The sequence below is a fragment of the Pundamilia nyererei genome, unplaced genomic scaffold, assembly GCF_000239375.1.
Source record: "Pundamilia nyererei isolate P.nyererei 1_Seehausen unplaced genomic scaffold, PunNye1.0 scaffold00122, whole genome shotgun sequence".
Classification (NCBI taxonomy): domain Eukaryota; kingdom Metazoa; phylum Chordata; class Actinopteri; order Cichliformes; family Cichlidae; genus Pundamilia; species Pundamilia nyererei.
Genome location: NW_005187523.1, coordinates 914,674 through 940,368, shown reverse-complemented (window position 1 = coordinate 940,368; position 25,695 = coordinate 914,674). Strand labels below are relative to the sequence as shown.

Here is a 25,695-nt window from a genome sequence, read left to right as displayed (position 1 = left end):
GACAGGAAAGTATGTGATGACAGAGAAAGAAGGCGAGGAACGAGGAAGAAGGTTCCCACCAACTACGTTTGCTTTTTTGTCTCCAATTTGACGTCTTGGTTGCATCGATAGTTATTTTTTAGATGACATTTCAAACAGGAAGGTTTTATTTTTCTAGACCATCAACTACCACGGACAGATTTGTGTCTTTTTGTTGTTTGTATATCCAGATAGCTAATCAGTTTAACGTTAGTTTCATAAAATGGTTAAAACACTGACTAACGTTACTTTTTAATACACCAATAAATGAGAAAAGACTCTGAGGACCAGACTGGTGTATTTGGTACATCCAGAAGTTCAAACTACTCAGTAATGTTATGGTTTTAGGTTTTATTTTAGTTTTCACTTTTTGTGTTTTTAGCGTCTGCTCTTTCCCACCATCTTCTGTCTCCAGTTGTGCTGAGATCCAGAAGTGGACAATGGATTGCTGCTGCCAGAGTTGTGGTATTTGCCAGTTCTGCGATGACTAGCCGGTCAGTCAGCCGATCCGTCGCCTCCTTTATGCTCCAGCAGTCAGCCAGTACTCTCAGAGGGCAAGTCTGTGTATTTTGAGGGTTTGAATCACACCTACAGTATTTTGCTCTTGATCTCTTATTACATATAATCTTGTTATGTTCACTCCAGTGTAATGAGACCCATCTGAATTTGTGCATTTATGCTGAATGCTGCCTTCTGTAATACTAACACAATGCAGAGCAGCTACCCAAGTTTTCCTACCACCGAGATCAATTCTCACAGTGTAAGACTTTGGATACTCGTCTGAAAAACAAGGCAGCATATCAGAGATGCTTGAATCTCAAATCAAAATCAAATCAAATCAAATCACTTTTATTGTCACATCGCATGTGCAGGCACACTGGCACAGCACATGCGAGTGAAATTCTTGTGTGCGAGCCCCACAAGCAACAGAAATGTGCAAACACAACAACACAAACCAGCAAATACAAGAATCTCTTGTAATACTGTGCACCTTAAAGCAGATTACATGCAAGCTGGAGTGTAAATAAGTTTGCATTCATTCAGTTGATCTTTGGCTTTGGAAAATAGTTTTTACTCTATAAAAAAAACCTTTCCATAGAGCTAGGAAATCTTATTCCCTCATATTTGTCTCTGAAAACAGAGCCAGTGTTCTGATAAGCCAAGTATTAATTCAACCAGCATTGGCCTTATGAATTTATTCCCTGATACACTTGAGCAGAGTAACTCTAATCATAGTATACACAACTGCTGATGTTTACCCACAATAACATCTTTCTCTGTAGCATCAGTGCACCGTGTAGACCTTATTCTTCACAGCAATACTTAAAGAAGTTTCACTTAATAACAAAATATGATTAATCTGTCTTCAGTCCCACAGACCCAAGCTACCGGGTTTATTATTGAACTGATAGCTCTGACTTTGATGTTTTGCTTATGTTACATTCTTGGTCCTTGGATTATGGTTTCTGTGTCACACCATTTCTATGCCTCGTGTTCCCATGTTCCACGTTTTGGTGTTGAGTCTCAGTTTCCTGTTTTACTTTGGTAATCCTTGTCCCATGTTTCTGGGTTCAGTGTTGCTTCCCCGTGTCACATCATGCCTGCATTGTCCCTCGTGGCTCGCATTCCCTAATTATGCCAGTATGTATTTAAGCCCTGTGTTTTTCCCTGTTGTCACGTCCTCCGCGTTAGCTGTGTCATCAGGTTATGACCTGCCACGCCATGTATTCCCAGTTTAGGTCTTGATGCATCTCAATCATCCAGGAAAGTAAATCTCCAAAAGTTGATTCTGTTCATCTGGACAGCGTTTTGTGGGAGAAACGTTTCGTCACCCATCCAGGTGACTTCTTCAGCCTCAGCTGACTGCAGGTTTCCTTCCCACTGAAGGAACAATGGGCTGGGAGGTCAGTTCCTTAATCTTAATTATGCAAATTCTCCATCTTTAATCTCCCAGCCCATTGTTCCTTCAGTGGGCTGGTTTCAGTCATTATGCAAATGTGCTGTTTATAAGATTGAAACCTTTGTAAGAAGTCACCTGGATGAGTGACGAAACGTTTCTCCCACAAAACGCTACGTCCAGATGAACAGAATCAACCTTTTGGAGATTCCCAGTTTAGGTTAACCCTCCTAGTTTGAGTTTTGTTATTGTTTTATAGTTCTCATGTGTCTAAGTTTGTTTTGCCTGCAAATAAAGCCAACGCCTCAAGTTTAATATTCCGTCTTTGAGTCCTGCGTTTGGGTCCAACCACTTCCTGCCACACAGCTTACCGTGACATGGTGAGAGTTAAACCCTTACCTAATTATAGACTGATTTCTAACTTTTTTTATTTCAAAAATGAGTTGTCAAGTAGTTAACTGGTCACTTGCAAAGGAATGGTCTCCTTGAAGAACAAGAAACAGCACTAGTGAAGGTCATGAACGATCTTATGGCCTCTGACAGTTGGCTCACCTCTGTGCTTGTCCTGCTCAGTGCAGCGTTCATCACCACTGACCACAATGTTGTAATACAAAGATTAGAACAATATTATTATTAAATTAATTGTCATGCAGTCGCCTAAAACATATCTTTGTGATAAATTCCGGTTTGTGGAGTTAAACGGGGATCCTTCCTCATAGAGTTGCAAATGGGTCCAATCAGGTTACAATGTACTTTTTACATCCTTCTTTTAGGCTTAACTGGCCTTAGCCTCCCATGACACAGTGAGGTTATTCTTAATCTGAATATGTCCTTCAGCATGCACATTCAACAGATATGTATCACTCCCCTCATTCATTTGAGGAGCATCACTGTTATCAGAACATGCAGTCTCAGAGTCTCATGAGCACTTTGCTCTGAGACTGCAGGCTTACTGATGGCTCCTGGAGTTTTTAAAAATAGAATGAGAAGCAGAGCCTTCAGGTACCAGGCTCTGCTTCGAGCTTCCATCCTTTAGTTATGCTGCAATAGGCTGGTGGGAGGGCCCCTGTTTACTCTTCACTCGTTTCTTTTCACTCCCTGTATCTATACACCATCATACTTTAATCATCAGTGATGATTAAACTCTGGCTGTCTCTCTCATAGTGTGTCGTTTCTCCTGTCTCTCTCTGATCCCTTCTCTTTCCTCTTACCCCCAACCGGTGACGGTGCAGTGCAGCTGCTCTCCAAACCTGGTTCTGCTGGAGCTTTGTTCCTCTTAAAAGGGAGTTTCTCCTTCCTACTGTCGCCAAGTGCTTGCTTATAGGGCATCATGTGATTGTTGGGTCTTTACTTTTCGTTGTAAATTGGCTTTTCTCCACATCTTTGTGTCTCAAGTATTTCTTTGTTTTATTGGCTCTTGCTGGATCATCTTTGTACAGTGCCTTTTGTTGTAAGTGTTTTGTTGTTGTCTCTTTAGTGGCACTAAATGAGTCTCAAACACACATTACCTGCTTTAAACTTTCACAATCAAAACTTTTCAAACCCCCACTTCCCAAGTAATCTTCCACTGGGAAAAAAAAAAAGAAAACCCTGCAGCAAAAACGTACGATGGTTCATGGATATCATAAAAATGTTAACACATGTAAGAAGCAGTGTGGCTTACACTTACATGGTTTACTCTTATATATGAAAAATGTAGATCTTTATGGCCTGAGTGAAGAAGTCAGCACAAGAGCACAAACACGCAAAAACCTTCTGGTTTATTTTAGCGTGTCATATTCCTGCCATACATAGTTTTCTGCTTAGACGGGATAATCCACTGCAGTCATGGAGACTGAAGTCTTACATTTCTCTTGAATAATTACTAATAGATCTAAGATTTGCATGGTTGCTGACATCAACCTTCCAGAGTTTGTGATTTTGAGGGACTGTGATGTTGTGATGCTGTGACAGTGAAGAGGAGCACCTGTGGTAACTTGCTGTTGTGTTAATTAACAGCACCATTACATGTAAGAAGTAGCATGCATTTAATGCAGTGTGTAGCTTTAACCAGTCGGAGCCAGTTACTACCAGCATCAGTAAGAGGTGGTGAGAGCACAGGAGTACGCGCACACGTTCTCTCAGTGTGGCGTGATAGGAGCCCCATAAAACAGTAAGTCATCCACTGTGTTTTTCCAGCAGGGCAGACTCAGCCTCTTTGGCCCGATCATCTCAGTCTCTATCCTGAGGGAGTTTCTGCTGAATGAACTCTTCATCTAAATATGGAGCTGAGACAGGAATCCAGAATGAGCTGGCTTTGCGCCACAGTAGAAATGTAGTAAACTGTGTCCCGCCGTGCCCTGTTTAAAGGGATTGTCCCTCCATCTGGCTGCGCTAAAACAGATTTCCCCGTGGCTGATGGGAAGAAAATAAGGCTCAGGGATCTTTCTTTTTTATGGAGTGTAGGACAGGTAAGGGCATCCAGACACATGCAACAGCCTGTCGAACACTCCAGACTGTGATGTCATACTTACAGATAAGTACAAGGAGGCTGCTGATTGCTCCTTTTTGCTTTCTGCTCTTCACTGTCAGAAATTCAACTTGGATTTCATTTTTGTGTGTCATCTGCTCCTACTTTCTTTTTTACACATTGTATTTTTCTGTATCTTCCTCTTTCGTGTCTAACGTGAGGCTCTGATTCTCCCTGAGGATTTTAAATCAATCAGCTGCTTTCCTGTTCCTCTGTGGCTGACCGCAGAACGCATGGCTATCTTTCCCTTCAGGTACCAGCCCAGGCACACTTGGCCTCAGGACTTTGAGACTTTAGGAAGTCAAGAGCTTTTTTGGGTTCATTTTCTGCATCTAGTAAGTTCAGTAATCGTTTAAAACGAATTTACCTAAATTCTCTCAGGTATACTGGCCTATATACCAACTAAGGAACACACACATACACACACCATCACTCCCCTTCTGCCCACATTGTCTCCTCTAATGCCTCTAATGTAACAAAGGTAGCTACCACCATCTACCCAACACAGAAAGCTTCCTAATTATTCTGGCAGCTGCAAGCACTAGCACACACAACCCACACTTAATGACCCCACCAGGGACCGCTGAACCTTATAATGGGGTATGTAATTACCCTGAATGGAGCTTAAATAAGCTTTGAGGTTAAATAAATACATTAAGTTTTAGCACATCTTGAAATGATCACATCTAGAGAGAAGACACAGGACAGTTAAAGACAAGTGAGGTTGTGTGATATGTGTGGCATGTCAGAGTTGGTCTTTCTACACGGAACCACTGCTGCAAATCCATCCATCCATCCATCCATCCATCCATCCATCCATCCAGGAGGAATCCAGGAGTCAGATGCCCAAACCGCCTCAGCTGTTAGGAGGAGGAGCGGCTCCTACTATGACTCCTTCGCAAATGGCGGAACTCTTCATCCTCTCTCTAAGAAAATGCATAAAATATCACCTGAGGAACCCAGTCATTTTATATAATCATAAAAAGAGTGCAATCCTCTACCAAGACCAATGCATTATTTCACAACTTTAAAGTTGCCTGCATCACAGTTCAGTGGGTTCATGCACCTCTCCACCAAGCTTAGCCTTTTAATCTTGCATTCAGACGATTTTGCCTTTAGCCATCATGATGAATTTACAAGGGGCCAAAGGGTGAGTGAGTTAAACAGGACAATAAAACCCAACAGCATTTGGTGGGACTCTATCCTTGGAAACTGTCTTTTTTTTTTCTTTTTTTTTTTGGCCTGTCCCGTTTGGCTCTTTTGCCATCAGAATTGTTGTCTAAAGGCAAAGAAAGATACCCAACGGATTTACTTTACCAAACTGACCATCCCAGCCTTGCCGTAATGGTCCATTTGATTCACCTTTTATTGTTTATTTTGGAACAATAAAAGGTGGAAAACTGTCTAATGGGATAACGTCAATAAATAAGATCACTGAACACAAGGACATTGATATGAGTTAAGGTTTTCACAGCTAGCAAGCAGGTGGGTAATGCTGTCTTTAAAAGGAACATTTGAGAGTAGAAGGTGCTTTCAAAAATACTTGTCAGTTTACTGGAGGAATTATTTGTCTCTTGTAACACCTAAAACAAGACTAGCTGCAGCCAGCAGTTCCTCACAGGAAGCTGACTCATCAGAAACAAGAGTGATTTGGCTACGAGCGCAAAGGATGAAGCCTAGCAAAAGTGCTGTTGAGAAACTCAGGGGAATCATAAACCAGAGTATTTGCATTGGGCAACCTCAGGATGGTGCTAGAGGTCAAATCACAGGACCCCCAAGGTACGTGACATTCATCATCAAGGAAGTGTTTACTGACAGTACAGTCGACACTAAACAACATAATTTGTAGCTGGGCTATGCAGTGCTATCACAGCTAACAACACAGCACTTCTGCTTGTGTTTGCATGAGAAAACAATAGGAGAACACCTTTATGGATAATGAGCACATTGATAGCATCGTGCAGGTCGTGGGTTTGTTAATGCAGGTGAACTAACTGCAAAATAAGCTGGACTGAGCTGAGACTCTCTGACAGGGTGCACATGCAATGATGTGTCCTGCCTTTGTAAAGGGAGTGGTTGAACATTTCAACCCCACTACCACCACCACACACACAAACACACACAGATACACCCACAGGCTGTCTCTCGGGATCCATGTCTGACGTTTACTCTAGACGATCAATAACTTACTCCAGCCTCCAATCAATAGTTCCAACCTTTACCACGTCTCTCTGAACACCACGTAGGTCTACCAGACGATTCAAACCGATTGTGTATGAATGTTTATGTTCAACAGCCAAATTTAGTACTTTTTAGACCTTTTGTAAAGTCACTTTAAGGATTTGGATTTACGAGAAATTTATCAACTACAATAAAGTAAATAAAAAGCTGGCGAGAGCAGTCCACTTCCAGCTGAACCTAGGTAATGAATTTTCTGAGAGTGTGATGCCACTCAAACACAAAATCAAACATTACAGAGACAATGAACGGCTTCTTTAGGGATAGAAAATGTGTCAAAATGTTTATTGCAATGCTGAATTTGGAGTGTTTCTCAGTAGAAATTAAAAGTGTGCATTAACACGGAAGAAATGAATTTAACAGCGTGTAGCAGCAGAGGAGAATCTCGCAGAAAAACGGTGGTTCTGGAAACAGTCATAAAAGTTTAGAGCAGAGCATCGTTTCGACTTTCAAACACAGAGAGGGAGAAGTTTACCTGACATGACACTCACTAAGTCACTCCTGCAAAATCTGTCTGCACTGCTAAAGAAAATATTCTGGAACCTTCTAACAAAAAGAGAAAAAAATCACAAATGAGAAGACTTGCTGACATCCACCTGAGCCAAAGGAAACAGGCCTCCCGACCCCTTCTCTTTCTCTCTGTGAGCCTCAGGCTGGGTTTGAGGAGCCCAGTGTTTGGAATGAGAAACCTGACTCCAGTGGAGACCCTGATGATGCTGCAGAGCCTGATTAAGACCTAGCAACTGGCCCAAGTGATCAGTGCTGTGGACTATACTAGCCAACTGGAGGAATGATGGACTCTAACTCCTCAACTCTGACTGTTGCCTCCAGAGGTCAACGGTAGGGTCTCCAGTATGATTGCCTGTCCATTTCGTTGAAGCAGACTGACCAGGAATACAGCTCTGGTCACTTAAGCCAATATAAGATTTGTTGCAGGAATGTGCACACAGACCTCCTGAGTATAAGCTGTGTGGTTTTACCAAATATTTGCAGTAAAAAGCAATTAAATGGAATAAATTTGCAGAAACATGAACCTCCACAAATAATTATGCACGGGGGAAAGGAGATCTAGTTTTCTTGAAGAGCGTAGGTGTTCTTTGCGGGGTGCTGGTGGTGACGGGGACAGACATCATGCCGGGAGGCAGCGTGTATTTGTTCAGGTATTAAATGATCCTAGTGTTCGATCCTAGTGCTGTTTAATAACAAACACTCCACGAGGGCATGTGGGCCAGGGCTCCAAACTCTCACAACAGTGAAAGAGTCAGTGATCCAGCCCGCTTCAGCTGGAACAGAGACACGGCCGGCTGCGATTGAGTCAGTGTGTCTCAGGCTTGATCTCACTGACCTGCGACTTCTCCCGAGGTCAAAAGTGACATACGAGTTACTAAATTATGTTTCTATATAAACTGTCGGACAAATGTGTCATATTGAAAGACTGAATGAGTCGCATCCAGACTGTGGCTCAGGAGGCAGATGCTGTTAGTAACTGAGGTTGTGATGGTGATTTTGGTCAAACGTAGCCACCTGCCCGCCGTGTTTTCTTGACCGGGAGCATCTATAAAGAATGTAAACAAGATTACAAATGCTGTCACAGCAAGTTCACGCCACACTACCAGATCACTTTTGTACCAAAATATAAAAAAGGTGTCACATGTGCAACTGGTGTTGTTACAAGAGTGTCACAGCTTCATCCTCACATCACGAGTGTGAAGCTCTGTGCAGGTGTCTGCATACCAGCCAGTTATTATGACCGTGTGAACTGGTCCTCGAGACACTACACCACAATGCACCAACTACACATGTGTCCTTCAGGGGCTGAGTGAAGTCCAGAGACAGCTAACAGGAATGTACAATCACCTGCAGGTGTTGGGCCACTGACTCATGTTCAGTGCTTGACTTTTACAGAACGTTCATAGCACATGTAGCATAATTGAACTTCCTAGTGCAACTATGAAGCAGAAAATTGAAACATAACCATCGCTAATCATAGTGGACTGAAAGCAGAGTATGTGTTAACTGACAAGTTGTTTCTTTATGCTTGTGTTTTTCAGTCACTAGTTCTGCTTCAAAACACAAAGATCAGCAGAAAGACAAACTCACAGTAAGGGACGAGCACAATTGTTCATCTAGATGATTCCCCTTCTGTAAAGGTCTATTCATTTCCCCATGAATGGCTGTGATCATGTCCTTGTCTCGGTTTGATGTGAATGTATGTTTGTCTGTTTGTTTTCACTTCTCTTTAAGTAGAGAAGGAATGCAGGCCAGTGGGAACGTGTCTTCGGTGCCACTGTAGTGGGATTTGTACGCCGACCACACAGAAACACAGATAACCGCACGCAGAGGTCCAACAGCGTACATGCAACCGAAATCTGCGTTAATTAACCTGCAAAAACAGAAGCGCGCACACATGTGCTACAGTAACATATAACCACCAGTGTGCACCATCTAATCAAACATCTGGAAGCTGTTAAAAACAACCTCTCCCTCTGTCTTTCTCTCTGACCCAGTTGTCGGCACGAGAGCCTGCGATGAAATGGCTCCTCTGGTTGGCGTGTCTGTCATCGTGAGAGGCTGAACCGCCTTGTCTTTCAGCGCAGATGAAAGAGCGTTTATCAGACTTGTGGGTTTTAAACATGCCCTACATATTTATATTGAAGTGATTATGATAGACAGGCACGACAGGGCACATCCCCTTGGCTTTAGATTTAAGTTGGATGCAAACAGGCCGAAGGAGAGCTGTCTGTCTCGATCAAGCAATTTAGAGGCACATTAGACGGGAGACCACCTCATAGCACGGCGTTTATCTTGCCACTAACTACTATGTTCTGAAAACTGCTAAATGCAAGCAATTATACCCTATGCACTACAATACACTGCTAACACTACTGTGATTACACGCGCCACCAGAGTGGAATACACCTACACACACACGATGCACATAAATACGCGTATATGTCCTGGAGCAGGATGTTGCATCTCCAAGGTAACAGGAAGCTGTCGCCCCGCTTTAGATTGAATGATGTCGAGAGCCCATATACACAGTAATGATATTAACACAGCCTAACGGAAGATGTTAAAATATTCAGTCTTTTACATCCAGGACTGGCTGAAGTGAAGCAAATATTGTTAACTTAAGACACTTAAAAGGGTGTAATTTTGTTGCTAATATACACCAGTAAGTTGAAAATTGGAACTGATAAGGCATCACACACGGTTCAGAAAATGAACGCACATCCAAAGAGTTTAGACACTAGAGACTGTTTTGCAGCCAGTCGTCAGACAGGAACCATTATCACACATGTGTAAAGTATCATGAGTGGATCTTGAACACTAAACAGTAAACTCTGCATGAGACACGGGGTAAAAGCATGGACTGTAAGTAAAAGATGGCCACAGCCACCTACTGGTCATTGCGTCTTTCAGCTTTAATGGCGATGCGGTTGCGTTTTTCTTGGGCTGTTGACTTTGATCACTTTTTCACTGTAGCCATTTCAAATGAAGAGGCAAACAGTAAGCCCACATTTAAGGACCTGTGGGTGATGTCACACTGTGGCCATATTTCTCCAATCTTACATGTTTTCTGACCTGATAGACACTGATGTGAGCTGCCTGCTCTGTGTTTCTCAGTTCCCCTCAGCGCTGGATTTATGAAGCCCGGGGGCTGATCCACAACCAAATTATGTGGGCGTGGGACAGCTGGACTGCACTCCTATCCATCTTTCTAACTCAAGGCAAAAAAGCAGAGCGGGGAATCTTTTTTTTCTCCACTATAAATGCTGGGTTCTGTCAGCATCACAAATCACCCAAAGGGACAGTGTAAGTGTTCGCACAAGATGCTGGGCTCTTAACTTGACATCTGAAGAGATGATCTTCCAGCTGTGATCTTTACATAACTGCCAGCAGATGATGGTGCTGAAAGGGTCGCTGGAATCATTTTCAGTATACATCGTGTGCAATAATTCCCTTTGACTGATTTCTGTCTTTAAAACGACTCAAAAAACAACAACAACAAAAGGATGCAGCACCAGTTGTTTCAGCAGGTACCTCAAAACAAAAGCAGGTCTTACATCTTTATGTGACTTTATCTTCAAGTATTTATGGCTGAGCAAAGAAGGAGCATCGGTTCTACTGTGACCCCCTCCAGCTGTACTATTGTGCAGTTTGTCATAATGAAATAAATCAGTCACGCTATTAAGCTTTTAGTAAGGTATTAGCAAGTAAATATCATTTATATAGCATTACTCCTCCTTAGTAAACCATTTATGAACACAGAGATTATTAGTAGCACTGTTAGCAGTACATGGTTACACCACATACAACAGTGACAGCTGTACATGGTGTAACAGCAGCAGATGGATAAACATATCAGCATAAATGACATACCAAGAACAAGTAATGACATATAAATGGAGAAATAAACACTTGCTTACTACCTCGGCATTATGATAAAATCAAGTGCCCCCACACTGGAATCAAGTTGTGACATAATTTAAGTACTGTACACTCAGAAAAATTATGGTTCTTAAATGGTTCTTCAGATGGCTTCATGGTTCTTTAAAGAACCATTTTTAAAAAGGTTCTTTGGAAAAACCATTAAAGGTGCCCCAAAGAACCATTTCTTGATGGTTCTTTGGGGCACCTTTAAAGGTTCTTCAATGAACCACTGAAAGAAATGGTTCTTCAAAGAACCATTGTTTGAAAGGTTCTTTGTGGCACCAAAAAAGGTTCTTCTATGGCATCAGTCTAAAGAACCACTTTTGGTTCCAGTTGGCACCTTTATTTTTCTGAGTGTACTGTAACACAGGGTGGGACCACACAGCTTTACAAACTCAAAGATCAGTGATGCTCCAACAGCATTTAACATGAAACTCAGGTACCCATTAGTAAAGCTAATTAGTTTAAAATTTGTTATGAAATTCATACCCGAGAAATTGTACATTGAAATGATTAAAGTCAACAATATACAAGCTACAGGGTGACAATAACAGATCATGCTTTTTTATTATTACATTTTTTGTCATCTTATTACTCATAAATTATGGATTTCATCCTTTTTACTGCTTGATTTGTTGATTTTAATTTTTACATTGTTCTCTTTTTAATGATTTCACTTACACCACGTTTGCTTTTTGATAATTTTTTCCATTCATTTTCTTGTTTTTTGACTTAGTTGACCTAGTTTTATATAAGCTCTTGTGTCATAACAATAACATGTTAAATCAATGCATCCAGTCAAAGCTGGCTAACATTATTAATTAATCATTTGAAATTACGCTGACTCGTCTTGCCTTGTGGTTGAGTGCTCTTGCAGGTAAATGGATGTATTTACTGTATTTGCAGCTGGATGGTGCTGTCTGTGTGAGCGTGTGCACATCAAGGTCGAAGAAGAGAGTGTGTGTGTGTCAGAGAGAGAGAGCGAGAAAGGCCAGCGTGGGCCTCACTGTTCAAACATCTCAAAGTTTGCCGACACGTCGTCTGCCTCGCAGGCCTGAGACAGCTCTGGCTCCAGAATTTCACACACCTACATGCCACATTCTCAGACTGCCCCACAGTCATTTTGCAGACACACTTTATCTGGAAGACATGCACGCACACAGTATTTTAAATTATAGGACCATACTTCCATAAGACCAGCTGTCCAGATTCTGGACATCTTGCCTTGTGCAAAATGACCAATTCCTTGATTCTATCTCACGTCCATCACCTGTGGGCTGTTAACTGTAAATGTCTCTCTACACATCAGATATCACTCACAGAACGTACCACACTGAAAACCTGTTCACATCTTCTATTACACACCAAAATAAACTTTTATTTTCAGGCAAATCTTTACTGATATGTAATTGGCATGGGTCAGCAAGGTGAAATTACACAAAGAGAAGGTGCTACTGTCAGCCAAAGACCAAAGACTGGGAGAGGCAGGACGTGTGTTTGGAGGCAGTGAGAAGCAGAAGAGCAGAGGTGAGAGTAAGGACCATCAAGGGAAGCAAGGATGGTGGATTCAAACTGTTCTACCGTACCATAGGAAGCTAAATGGAGTGGGAGTAATCCTGAAGGAAGAGTATGTGACTGTGACTCTCAACACTCCCACAGAAGCTTAACATTTATTAAAATGGGGCAACTTGGAGTTCAGTAAAAAGAGCGAGGGAACTGATCTTTGAGTAGATGGCCTATTTTACTCCCAGAGGCATCCTTAACTGTTGTGGAGGTGTAGACTTTGTCAGACAGCATAATTAGTTTTGAATCTGGAAATCGAAGGCGTGCTGTGATGAGCATCAGTGCGTATGACTCCAAGTTGGATGTTAGTTAAAAGCGAGAGCTACTCTATAGAAAAGTGGCGCAGAGTGTCTGCAAAGGAGGTTTGCTTTGTTTGGGACAGACTCCAACAGACATGTAGGAGAAGGAAATCGAGCTCATGGATAGGTATGGTGTAAAGGAGAGAAATGCCAACGGTGGTGGAATTTGCAAAAAGGATGGAAATGGCTGTTGAACACTTTAAGAAGAGGAATCGACATAGCATAACATATAAAATTAGAGGAAGGTGCACACAGAGAAGAATGTAACTGGATGGCATTGTGTGGGATGACTTTGAAAATCAAATTGAGGAAGTGAGAGAAGGTAAAGGACTAAAAGCTGAGAAAGAGTGTTGATGGAGAAACACAGGAGTTGCACTGTGTCTCTGTGGGTGCCAAGAGAGGAACTGTGGTCCTGCACGAGGAAGTCAGGAGTGGCAGAGAAGCATGTGAGGGTGGGATGGTAGGAGTGACAGATGGTTTCAGAGTGGGTGTGGGATTACATGAGGGATCAGCTCTGAGTCCCTTTTTGTTTGCAATGGTGACGGACGGGACAAACAAGGTCAGGCAGGAGTCTCTGTGACAAGCTGTGATGTTTGCAGATGACATTGTGATCTATAGTGAAAGTAGGGAACAGGCTACAGTCTGGAGAGGAGGAGGGATGCTTTGGAGAAAAGAGGAAAGTCAACAGAGGCCGACAGAATGTGAGAATCAAGTATAAGAGTGGCAATGAGTTTGAACACAGAGAATCAACAGCAGTGGACACTGCATAGGACAGGTGGGTGAAGAAGAGAGTGCAGGCAGGGTGGAATAGAGATGAGTATCAGAGATGGTTTGTGACAGAAGGAGATGATTCCATGTGAAGCTGACGTGATATTATATTGTTTGCTTTACTTGCTGCTTTCTTGAAATATTTCGGCGATGTGGGACTAGGTCTGTTCATGATAATATGAAGTTTAACTGTGATAAACTGCAAAAAATTGCAAACCTATTGCCAAATATTTCCCGGTCCTGGGTCGGTGGCCCAGTGTTTTTGGTTTTGTACTTTTACTTTTGATTTCATTACGAAGTATGACTGTTTGTTTTGGGTTCTGTCCTAGTATTTCAGCCTCCTAGTTTTGGCAGTACTTCCTGAGTTCTCGTTGTTAGGTTTTGTTATTTGGTTTTCCAGTGTTTATCCTCTTCTCTGTGTTCCTTCTGTCTGTCCATGGTGTTATTCTGTCTGCTCATGAGTCTGCGTCTGGTAACTTCTGTCTCGTCTGGCTCGCTCTGTCTGTTGTGTACTTCCTGTTTTACTTTGTAGGTCTGTGCCTTATGTCTGTGCGTTCAGCTCTGTGCGCTCCCTGTCTCGTCAGTGTAATCAGCGTCAGCCGTGTCTCCCAGCTGTTTCCTCTTAGCTCTGTTCACCTCTTGTATTTAGTGTCTGCGTCTTCCCCTGCTCGTTGTCGCGTCGTACCCTCTTTCACTGTGTGTTCTGTTTGCCAGCCTGTCTACCTGTTTAGTTTGTTCCGTATTCCCAGTTTAGTTCGTTTTTCTGTTCAGTCTATCCCAGCAAATTTAAGACAAAAAAAAAATTAAATGAATGAGAGGTAAAACTTGAGGGGGTAGGGACAAATAAGTAAATACTTCAGCCTACTCCTTTTCAAACAAATAATGGAATGATATTTTGTAATGATTGTGAAGGCACATGTTTGAAATGTTTGAAATAAAAATGAACTGAACTGAACTGAACTGAATAAAGCTGAGTTTTCTGAATTACTTCTGCCTCTGTGAGTCCTGCATTTTGGGTCCTCTCTTCCTGCCTGCACACAGCCACGACAGAATGCATCCACACTAATTCACATTAAACAGAAATTCACACTAATCACTTAAATTCAGTGGAGCCAGACCCTCACAGATCTAAAATAAGAAAGAAATTCCTCCACAAACTGTAACAGGATGGCGATTCAACACAAAATGATATACACTGCTTGTCAAACTTGCCTTGATTTAGAACCAGCTGGCAAACACTTGAATTGCTTTTCCAAACAGATGTGTTTTTATGAATTAGCAGTTTTTTTGCAAACCTTCACCAGTCTGTATATCAGTGACATTCAGTGCAATTACTGAGAAATCATTTTTATTTGCTAATCACAAGGTTGCATTTTTACTCTAGTGTGAATGAAACATCACATAATTTTGTTGATAGTCAAATTTCTTCAAATGAGAGCTGATGACACATTCTCAGATTGTTTGGGACCGCTATTCTGCTCTTTATAACCTCTTTATGCATTTGAAAAGTTCAAAAACAGAAAACCTTGAAGCCCTTTTGTTGCTTCTTTGTCCAGCCCTGACAAAAATAAAGACTTGTGTGGGACTGGGCTCCAACCCAGCCACAGACCCAGAGGTCTGCCTTACTCCACGAGGTTGTTTGTTTAGAGGAAAGTCAAAAGGCTATAATAATGTGTTTGGATTGTTAAGGCCCACGCTGCAGCATCTTCTCCTCGGACCACCGTCATTGACGTCATAGCTCGGCTCCCAGAAGGGGAGAAATGCTCAACTGCAAAACCAACAACAAGCAGCAGCAGAGCAAATGACCACGAACGAAGCTTTGTGCAGATCGAAGTGAAGCGGATGGTGAGGCCAGAGTTTGGCTGTGGATCACTCAGAAAGCAGTCGTGTGAACCGTGTAAACTAACCCTTTCCACTCACATAAGTCACACACATGTATATTCACACACTATCTTCTCTTTACTGACCTTTGCATGTTTTTCCATCAGGCTGGAGGGTGAATCCCACAGGGCAGCTGCAACGCACCCCCGTAGCTGTGTCTTTACACGTCCTGTCGCAGCCGCCGTTGTTGACGGCACAGGTCTCTGCAGACGGCAGCGCAGAGATGGGAGAAAGGAAAGAGGGCTTATTACCATGTGAGCCCTACCTTTGAAAAGATGAAAAAGCTATTTCTGACACCTGACACAGGTAGAGACAAAGCTTCATGCGGTAGAAGAATACAGTATGAAATGACAGCACAGTGAACTGTATTCTCGTCTCATGTAGCTTTGTCAACACACGGATGAATCCTATGACAACTGCAGTTTTTATGAACGGAAGAGTTTTATATATTCATTTACAACACTTGGTAGTATACACACGTCAAGATTTATTATAAACAATGTATCAATACAACAAGACAAATTCCACTGAGGAGTGTGAAGAACTCTGAGATCGGTCCTGTTTCCAAAAGTGACAAGAAAACACAAGGGTCAGTAGATGAAAAATAAAGTTAGTGGATTGAGTGCTGTAAGTCTAGAAGACATTCATCAGAGCTCAAGTGTATATTTTCCTAGAGAAAAATGTTCTTGTATCTGGTGGAGATAAGTATTCCCTGAGCTGATCCTAAACAAACACAAGTCCATGGTAACTCTGGCTTACCTGCCCAGCTGCTGTTGCTTTAGCAAAGCTCAACACAAACCTGCTCAATGGGCCTGCAGAAGTGCTGAAGAGGCTGAAATTTGACATCCAGAGGAACTGATTAAAACTACACCTAATAAGGAAAATTGGCTTTGTATCTGTTCTGCTTCTGGTGGAGGTGACTGAGATCCAGAGAAAATCGTACCAAAGTATTTCTGCAAGGAATACTAGAATATAGTATAATAACAAATTTAAGGAAACAAACACATCTCAGAAACATCCAATCTTTAATTCCTAAGAAGATGACACTCTGGACCTTAAATAGCGTTGGCAGGGACGCCCCCCACCCCCTTTCTCTTGGCAGCTTTTCCTTTAATTAAAATGCTAGGAGATTGTGTGCCCGAGTGAAGTAAAGAGCAAAGTAGGAAAGGCCTATTCAGTCAGGCAAACACATCCACATCTAAAGGTCAGTGCATTAGCATAATGCCCTTTCAGAATGCAGAGTCACAAACACATCTGAGCCAAGATGGCTGATGTTTGCTATCAGGAAACAGGAAGGTATTTGTACATTTGTTTGTTTTCCCTCATGCAGCACCAAACAACATCAGTCTCACGCCACCATCCCATAATCTGTGCTTTCTGGTCCGTATGTGTTTGTCACTCTGCATTCATCATCCTTTTAATGCCTATTTCTCTTGCTGGAAAAGTTTCCAAGCAAGAATGCAAAATGATTTCAAATGTAAATGTCTGGCTCAAATGAAGCATTTCAGGATGACAGCTGGCAGTTTTGTAGTTGCAAAGACTGGAAGGAGAGATACCTCGACATCCAGGCAAGACACAGCAGAGCCCTGTCCCGGACTCAGGCCTCTGTCAAGTGTGTGTCTCACAAATGTCTATTGCATTGAGGTCAGTGTGTCTGCATAGGTGTGTACAGTAAAAGTGTATGTGCCTGTCAGTGTGTGGAGATGTTGTTTATGGGTCAGGGTGATTTATACCGAGTACAGTGGGCCCTGTCATTAGCTGAGGGTGAGCCTCTCTATCACCACGCCCAGCCCAGCCCCAGGGCCAGGCTGAGCTCGGGAGTATTGATGAAATGCTGGGCCTGCCTGACGTCCTGCACAAGCCCCTCATACTTTCCTCTCCAAGCCTATAACTCCAAATACTTCTTTCAGGTTTATTTGAGAGTGAGTGGTGGGACTTGTAGCAATAATCCGTTCTTTGTATTTTATTTTTATTTTCTACGATGGAGGGTGGATGCAAAGAAAAGAGAGACAGGCTTTCATTGGTGCTTGCTGAAAGTTTATGACAGTGCTTGCTACCAAACAAATACTCGCTGTAGTCTCGTGTTCAGCATGCAGAAAAGTAGACCTGAAGATGATATTTCAGCTGTGGGCTCTGCGGTGAGTACGTTACATAAATTAAATGTGAGCAGTTCAGCGTAGACGGCTGCCTTGATTAAAACAGGTCGTCATATGGTGATTTCAATGATGCTCAAAGATCGCCCTGCAAAAATAACCTCATTCACTTTCTCATGTCTGACCTTGTTAAAAAGTAACAAAATCTGTCAGTTCACAGCTCTAAAGTGCACACATTAACACTAATTGAAATTTTGCTTTCATCCACCGCAGCGTCTTCCTGATTGCTGGTTGCTTGTGTGCACAAGCAGTGTACCAAGCATTACAGTTGATGAAGTTAATATTCATTATTCAGGTTATATTCATTTACTTAGTCAATTACAAGAAGACCCTGCGATGTGCACAGCTGCTCCCTTTGATTATTCAGTATCACGTCCATACATCAGATATGGACTCTAAAAACCCCAAGAAAGTGATATATACAAATTATAGAGGTTTCCTTCATTTTAAAAAATGTAAATTTAGAATTCTGTCTTTGGAATGTCTATTGTTGAAATGTGTCAGTAGCCTAAAACACGCCATTTAGTATGGCTGCTCCGAGTAAAGTTAAAAATGTTCTCCTCATTGCTAAGCATTCAGAACTGCTTTTGCCAGTGTGGTTAACAGGGGTCACATCTTTTTCCTTGTGTCTTGTGTATTTGTGCACATTTTAAAGGCTTGTTATGTTTCTTAGAGCACTGTTTGTTGCTGGAATGTGAGCTAATCCCTCAAAAACACGCCCAAGTCCCTGACAGCCTCACATAGTGATCATCCCCCAGCTCCATTTATTAAAAAATACTGGCAACTGCCAGTGCTACCCCCTCAGCCTCCTAACAGACGCAACTAAGGTATCAACTACAAAATCTTACGTCACCTTGTTCTCAAGTTGTAGCATTCACAAACGTTGGCGTCCACGTCACCTGGTGTGGGGATGATAATACCCCATGTAAAGCCTAGCTCAGCCCAGTAGAGCTATTTTGTAGTATATTTATATTTTACATAATTTTAATATTTGACCATAAACATATATATGCTTATACTTGTTGATGTGGCCATTTTTAAAACTGCTATTGTTGAGAGGAGGCTGGAAGATGATACAGACTGAAGAAGAGTCCAGCTTCAGCTGTCAGGATTACAACAGGCCACACAGGAGAAGAGGAATAAAAGGTAAAACAGTTGTACATACATATCTGTTACACTCCTTACATATTAACACTGACTGCTGTTGCCAACTCTTTCCATGAGAGGAGGACACATCTCCTATTTATTTAAGCTGGGGAGCATAAAACTGTGCATGCTAAAGCAGAAAGGATTAGGACCTGCTGCACTGCTGTAAAAAGGGAACAGTGGCATGACCTCTCAGCACTCGACAAGATCCACTGTCGATCCTGCGGTGGCCATGTTACTGAGCTATGTACAGAAACACCAGTGTTGGGGAGTAACGGAATACATGTGCCGCCGTTACATATTTAAAATACTAAATATGAGTAACTGTATTCCGTTACAGTTGCTCTCATTGAGTAACGTAACAGAATACGTTCCAAAATACATTTTGGGGCATGTAATCTGTAATCTGTACTGGGATACATTTTAAAAGTAACCTTCCCAACACTGATAAACACACACATAAACACACATGACACACGATCAACTGTGATGATTTCCCTTGTAGCACCATTTATTTATTTATTTTTACATTTTGCTCTCTCCTGTACCTGATCCACTTTTAGCTGCTCATACAATATTAACACCATGAGCTGTCACAGAATGATTTAAGCCTAGTCTCTTTCCTCCCTATTTGCCCTCTCCCTCTCCTTATGGCTCGTTTTAGCAGCACATTTTCATTAGAGCCTCGGCTGCAGCTCGATCAGTCTTAAACACTGTGTCATCTGCAACAACGAGGGTGGACACTGCAGCACCATTTCTCTCAGAAGCAGAGAGAAAAATGATCGTAGTGTCAAATCTAACATACTGATGCTCTCAGACAGTTTCAGTGCAGCAGTGGTGAGGTCTCTGTGCTCTAAGGAAGCACATATACATATTTATGCTCACAGATCTGAAGGAAGCATGTGAGGTATTAATGTTTTACAGAATTAGGGTCATGTTTAGGACCAGGCTAACATCTCTCTATGATATGTTAGGGCACAAATCAGCATTTATCAGTGTCAGTCAAATTTAAATTCAACAGCAGTTATTATCAGGAATTGACTTGTCACGTCAGATGGGTTCTTAGTATTTAGTTTGGTTTGGGTAACACATGTGTCACCTGCTGTTTGCTGTAAATCTAGTCTCAATAGAGACTTTGGACATGGAGCTGTCCAACACGACTTATTTCAGCTCTTATGGGAGTCTGCTGCATGGTTATTATTGGTCCAGCCGATATGGTTAATGGTTAAAAGCTAAAATGGAAAGATCTTGTTGACAACCAGCTAGGCATCAAAAAAGGAAAGAGTAGATCTTTATTACACATGACATGAATGAATTAGAGGCGCTGCTTGTTACAGAATCGTGTTTCTCTGTGGAGGTTTGTGCCATTCCAGCGTGGCATACATGACAGACTTTCAGCAAACCTGTAACACTACTTTTGGGGCAAAATCAGAAGAGGAGGCTTGCTGATATGACAAGAGATGAAGCAAGGTTTAGAATGTGAGCAAATCAAAAATTTGGTAAAAAGATGAATGGGAGTGGAGAGAAAATGGAAGAAAAGCTAAAGAGGAATGAGGAAGCCTGCGAAACTCAATTTTCCGTCCTTGCTTCAAGCCACAGTGGCCAGAACCTGCTTAAAGAAAACTTGTGTAAGTTTGAAACATGTTTTAATGGACCACAGAGTATACAGGACATTTGGTAACAGCAGGACTTTAAGTTGCTCGACTCCTGTCTGAGAAACAAAAAGACCCCAGGCATTTAAGTAGAGTAGAAATGTGTTGCTTCAGAAAAGGCACATCTTGACTGATCCACCCATTTGATTTGGTGAAAATCTGATTGATTGAGGTGCTACAAAGTCATTTTAAAGGTGTTAAAGTAACCACGCTTGATGGTAGGCTCCAAACCTTCATTAACTCAATCGTAGTTTGATGTTTTTAGCCCACCCTTGGTGTTTTTGGAATTAATTACAATTGGGATTAAGATTAGTGGCTCCAAAATTTTCACCAATAGCACAGACGCTGATCTGCAATAAATTTAAAGGCGGAATAGATGGATACATCCTCATAAAGTGGTACAAACCATCACTGAACCATCAATGTGAACCAGGGATCTGGCTGCTACAGTTTCACAGCCTCTTACCTCTTCGATGGCTACGGTTATGAGAACGTTCTGCTAAGTACAGCTGGAACCTTTTATGCTACACTTGTGTCAACATGGGGAAAGTTGGGTCTATGACCTTTATTTTTCTATAAAGCCTTTTGTTTTGGAGCATCAGTAATCAGAAATACAGGAAGTGGAAAACAAAACATTTGGAGTATAACTGGGAAAGTAAATGTTAGTCACTGAGAAAACCTTCGAGGCCTCCAGAGGTTTGAAAAGTAGAGTTATTCAGTGAGACTTGCTTTACCCGTGTTTTTAAATCTCATCAGATATGAGAAAAAAAATAAAGCAAACTGTGACTGTGGGGGTAGATGCAGTGAGCCCCGAAGGGTTTCCAATTTTCTCTTGATAAAATTTAGTTAGAGAGGAGAAGGAGAAGGGCGTGGATAGGAGTAGAGTCGGGAATACAAGCACAAGCGCCATAGCAACACATAGAAAGAGGAAGAAAAGAGTTACCCATAAGTAGCCGCCGTTTCACCCGCTTGTCCACATCAGCTACTGACGTGGCATTGAACTCAGAGCTCTCAATTGCAGCCTCATCTTTCTCTAAAACACAAGTAACAAGGGGACAAACAGTGAGCAGCAGGTTAATGAGAAGCCCAAATGACCAGACCTTCAGCCCCTCTTGGCGTTTGAGCAAAAAACCAAAGCCAAGAAGCAAGAAGCGATGAAGAGGCGCCAAAATCCCTGTTAGAGTGTTAATCCCCAAACAAATGATGAACCCCCAGAGCAAATTAAAAGAACAAAACAAAATGAAATGAAAATGATCAGTATCAGTGTGGAGCTTTCAAAATGAAGCGGTAGGTAGACAATAGGTAGGGAAGGGGAGGAGCTTCAGGGCCCACATATTTGTTTAATGATAGCGGTGTGGGGTTTTAGGGGTGGGATGGGGTTGGGATGAACAGTGGGATCGGGGTTTATTTCTTTGATGGAGCTTCTGTCTTAGACCAGCCATGCTTTGTCAGCAATGATTTCCTCACATTAGGATGGAGGGACACGAGAAAGAGAGGGAGGGGAAGTCACTCGTGGAACGTGTTCGAGATGAGCTGCCTTAAACGTGGGCACAGAGACGAGAGGGATGACAAGAAAGAGCAGAAAGAGTGATGCACAAGAGGTCACAGGGTGGAAGGAGTTGCCTGAAGAACTGAGCAAAGATGATATGATTGAGCGGGAATGAAAAACACAGAAGAGCAGAGAAAGAAGAAAAACATCAGTCCCATCATGCCCCACAGTGGGAGAGCTATATGAAGGAAGGAGGTCTGAAGGGATGGGGTTTGAAGGGGGTGTAAGGAGAGCATGCAGAGAAACAAAAAACAGGAGGAGGTAGTCTGGGGGCAGCGCTGGTTGCCTGTTTGTCTATGGCACATGTCACAACTGGCTTTAACAGTCAACGCTGGAAAAACCACATTCCCAAAGGCTGGGCAGCGGAGGTGGGGTGGGGGTGGAAGAAGGCAGTCGGATGGCTGTTAAAAAGGCATGCATGTGCTGCATTGGGGATGGTAGGTTTGGCGATGAGCAGGAGAGGGAGGTGGTCTTTTATTGGGCTTGAGCCATTAAGGCCTGAATGAGCATCTCTGTGAATGCACGCCACTCGCTTCAAAAAGGACAGGCCTTGGATGTACATGCTCGGTCTCATGAGGTGGGGATGGGGGAAAGGGGCATAGATAAGGGGGCAATTAACGTCTGCCTCAGCCTGCGACCATTTTCTCCCTCTCCTCTCAGGCACATGATGGACAAAGTGGAGGGCTCTCTGAAGCACACTCAGGGATGAATGCAGGCTTTTCTGGTGCTGAGCTAGTGGATAAAATGTAGTTATTTGAATGTGTGTGAGTGCCGAAGCAGGAGCTGCTGCATACCATCTCTTGTGTGAAATAATCTGTCAGAGTGGGAGACATAGTGGATGTGGATGTGTCAGACAGGTTTAGAAGGGGTTGAGGGAGAGAGGTCCCAGCCACTCATCCCTAAAGAGTCTATGGGACTAAGTGGTGGTCGAAGTCCCATAGAGAGGGGAGTTGCTTTAGAGAGCCAGACCTACAGAGAATGAGGAGTGGGAAGAATTGAACCACTCTACTACTACAGCGAGGAGGAGATGGTAAAACCAATGCACTGGGGACGAAACAGAAGGACCAGTGTTGCTACAAACAACAGCAGCAGCAGCAAAAGAAAAGTCCTTCAATTAAAAAAGAAAGAAAATTGAAAGGAAAAAGAACAAAAGTGAATTACAGGCTCTCCTATGCAGCTGAGCAAGCAAACAAACAGCCAGACAGATTAATGAAAGACAAACGGTCGATGTGGCATGTGAGCGACGCATGCAGCAGGAATGGCAGGTAATAAGGTGAGGATGGGTGAACCCTCCAAGTCCCTTTTCCTCGGTTAACATGTATGGAGCAAGAACAGGTACAAGTGGATGGAGTTGCAGCGACTTTGGTTTTTAACCAGTCTGTGAGATGGAGGGTGAGGAGGTAGTGAGAGAGCTGGAGGAGGAGGTTAGCTTTGCTTTTATGGGAGCTTTCTCTAAGATCAGGCTGCAATTGAGATTTCCATTTTTAACCACAGAGTCTAACAAAAGGTCCCCCAACCCATAGTCACTCTTTCCTCTCGTGCACTGAGGATTAATCCCCATATCCACCTGATTCGGTTTGAACATGGTTGCTCAGACAAGACAGGCAATCAGGTACTATCACCAGAAAGCAGGAGGAGGGAGGAGGAAGAAGGAACAGAGGAGTAGCGCTATATAGAAAGGGTCAAAGGGGGTGGGGGTTAAAGGTAGGCCCATAAAGCAGTTGGGACACTCAGACAGAGGGGGTCCTTGCTTTGATCAAAAAATGAAGAGAGAGACAGACAGAAAGAGAAAACACACAAGACACTGGGAAAAGAGGGAGAGAAGTGTTCCCGCTCTCATTTTGCTTCCTCTTCACAGCCTTTTCTTCATCGAGTGTTCCAGTTCTTCAGAGCAGCTGGAAGGAAAAAGGGTTAGTGGCAATCAAAACCCGGCGCTGCTGAAGAGCAGCACAGCAACCTGCTCCAGTGTTAAGGCTGAGAGACAGCGAGGCAGGTGTGTCCAGTGTTCAAACACAGCCATCAAAATGTCATCAGATAATTATGTGTTCACCAGTGTTCACAGACACGACTGACCACAGACTCATCAGCTCATCCGTAACATTAAATATGAAATCACACTTTAGGTTTTAAGCTCTCCTTGATGTATACGTGTTGTGTTCACCGAGGTTCAGCTGGCAGTTAAAAACCACCTGTGAGCCACAGTCACACACAGTCTCATCCGAAGCTCTGAACTCGATTGCTAATAATCCAAGGATTTCTGTCTGGAAACATACTTTGACCTTTACTGGAGTTCCAAACAGCCACATAAGACTCATTTTGCTATCCTTAACTTTCCAAATATGAGGAGCTGCCAGCTTTCAGATGTCAACCTCCGTCTCGTAATACACATAAACGCCTGGGTTTTTGTCCTATTTTCTTTAGCTGACTGGGATATTGTCATTGCTTTTGATCAGCAGCTCTTTTAGCAGGAGACAGAGATTTTTCCTGTGCACCAATTTAACTTGAACAGATGGTCTCTGCTCTCATTTACTCTGAGCCAAAGTGAAGCTTCTTCCTTAAAACTTTAAATAACTAAGAACAGCAACTGAAAATACTAACTATGCTTAATAATTCACTCCCCAAAATTAAATAATTTTCACAAATATTACACAAGAATGGTCATTTTAATGACTGTATCTAGTGTGCCATTTCCTTCGTGCAAACAGTGAAAACGTTGTTTATTCCGTACTGTAAGACACCGGAATATCTGCGCTGCTCACAGTCCAAGCTAGCCAACACAGGAATTTACCATGCAAAGTGTTTGAGAATCATGAGAGGCCACCTTCACGTCCTACTGCAAATCCTTACAGTAGCGACATTGATTTAAGTACACTGAGGACCCTGATGATTATTAGAATATGTAATCTGACGATCAAAAATACAAGTGATCATGTGTGTAACAGCAGCACTTGTACCCATATACTTAAACTACGACAAGCTCTGATAAACATGCTCTGAGAGCCGGGTTGTAGTGATGAAAACTGCTTTCAGGTTTAGCAAAGTTTCTTAAATTTAAGTCAACAGTAAGAAGGAAAAGCTCTGAATGGCTTCACATACCTGGAATGCCTTATTCATGCTTTACTGATCGGAGAGCGAGTGAGATGAAAATGAATCTCCTCTAAGCAAGAACCAGGATGTGTACAAATGATCTGTGTGAGCAGAGACAGCTCCCTACTGCTCGCTGACTGAGCTCATTACTTCTGCTATAATGAATGTGATTATTATTCAATATGTGTTTAAAATATGTCACCACTCTTTCCTCGGTCCTGACATGTTACTGCTGGCATGCTTAATAAATACGAACTTTAGCTCTCCTAAATAAGCTAAGCTTGGATACAGTAGCAGAGTTGGGTTTGAAAATCATTGCACTGAATCTTTCATTTGCATTTTACATGTTTTTGGGAAAAAAACATTTATTTGTGCTTCTTCAATTATATAAAAAAGCAGTTATTTTAATTTGTTACACTATATTCTCTCTTGTCTTACTGTGTGTGTGTGTGTGTGTGTGTGTGTGTGTGTGTGTGTGTGTGTGTGTGTGTGTGTGTGTGT

At 42.4% G+C, this 25,695-nt stretch overlaps 1 protein-coding gene across 2 annotated transcripts in view; it reads right to left on the bottom strand.

Annotated features, from left to right (window-relative positions):
• scube1 (signal peptide, CUB domain, EGF-like 1) overlaps positions 1-25,695 on the bottom strand; it is a 115,564-nt gene that overhangs the window by 19,203 nt on the left and 70,666 nt on the right. The window contains exons 7-8 of one of the 2 annotated variants that reach the window (XM_005742638.1): positions 21,502-21,591; positions 15,694-15,810 (exon numbers count right to left, since the gene is read on the bottom strand). In XM_005742638.1, coding sequence (XP_005742695.1) covers positions 15,694-15,810; positions 21,502-21,591 — 207 coding nt within the window. The remainder of the gene's footprint in view (positions 1-15,693; positions 15,811-21,501; positions 21,592-25,695) is intronic. The other variant, XM_005742639.1, reaches the window with a different exon arrangement.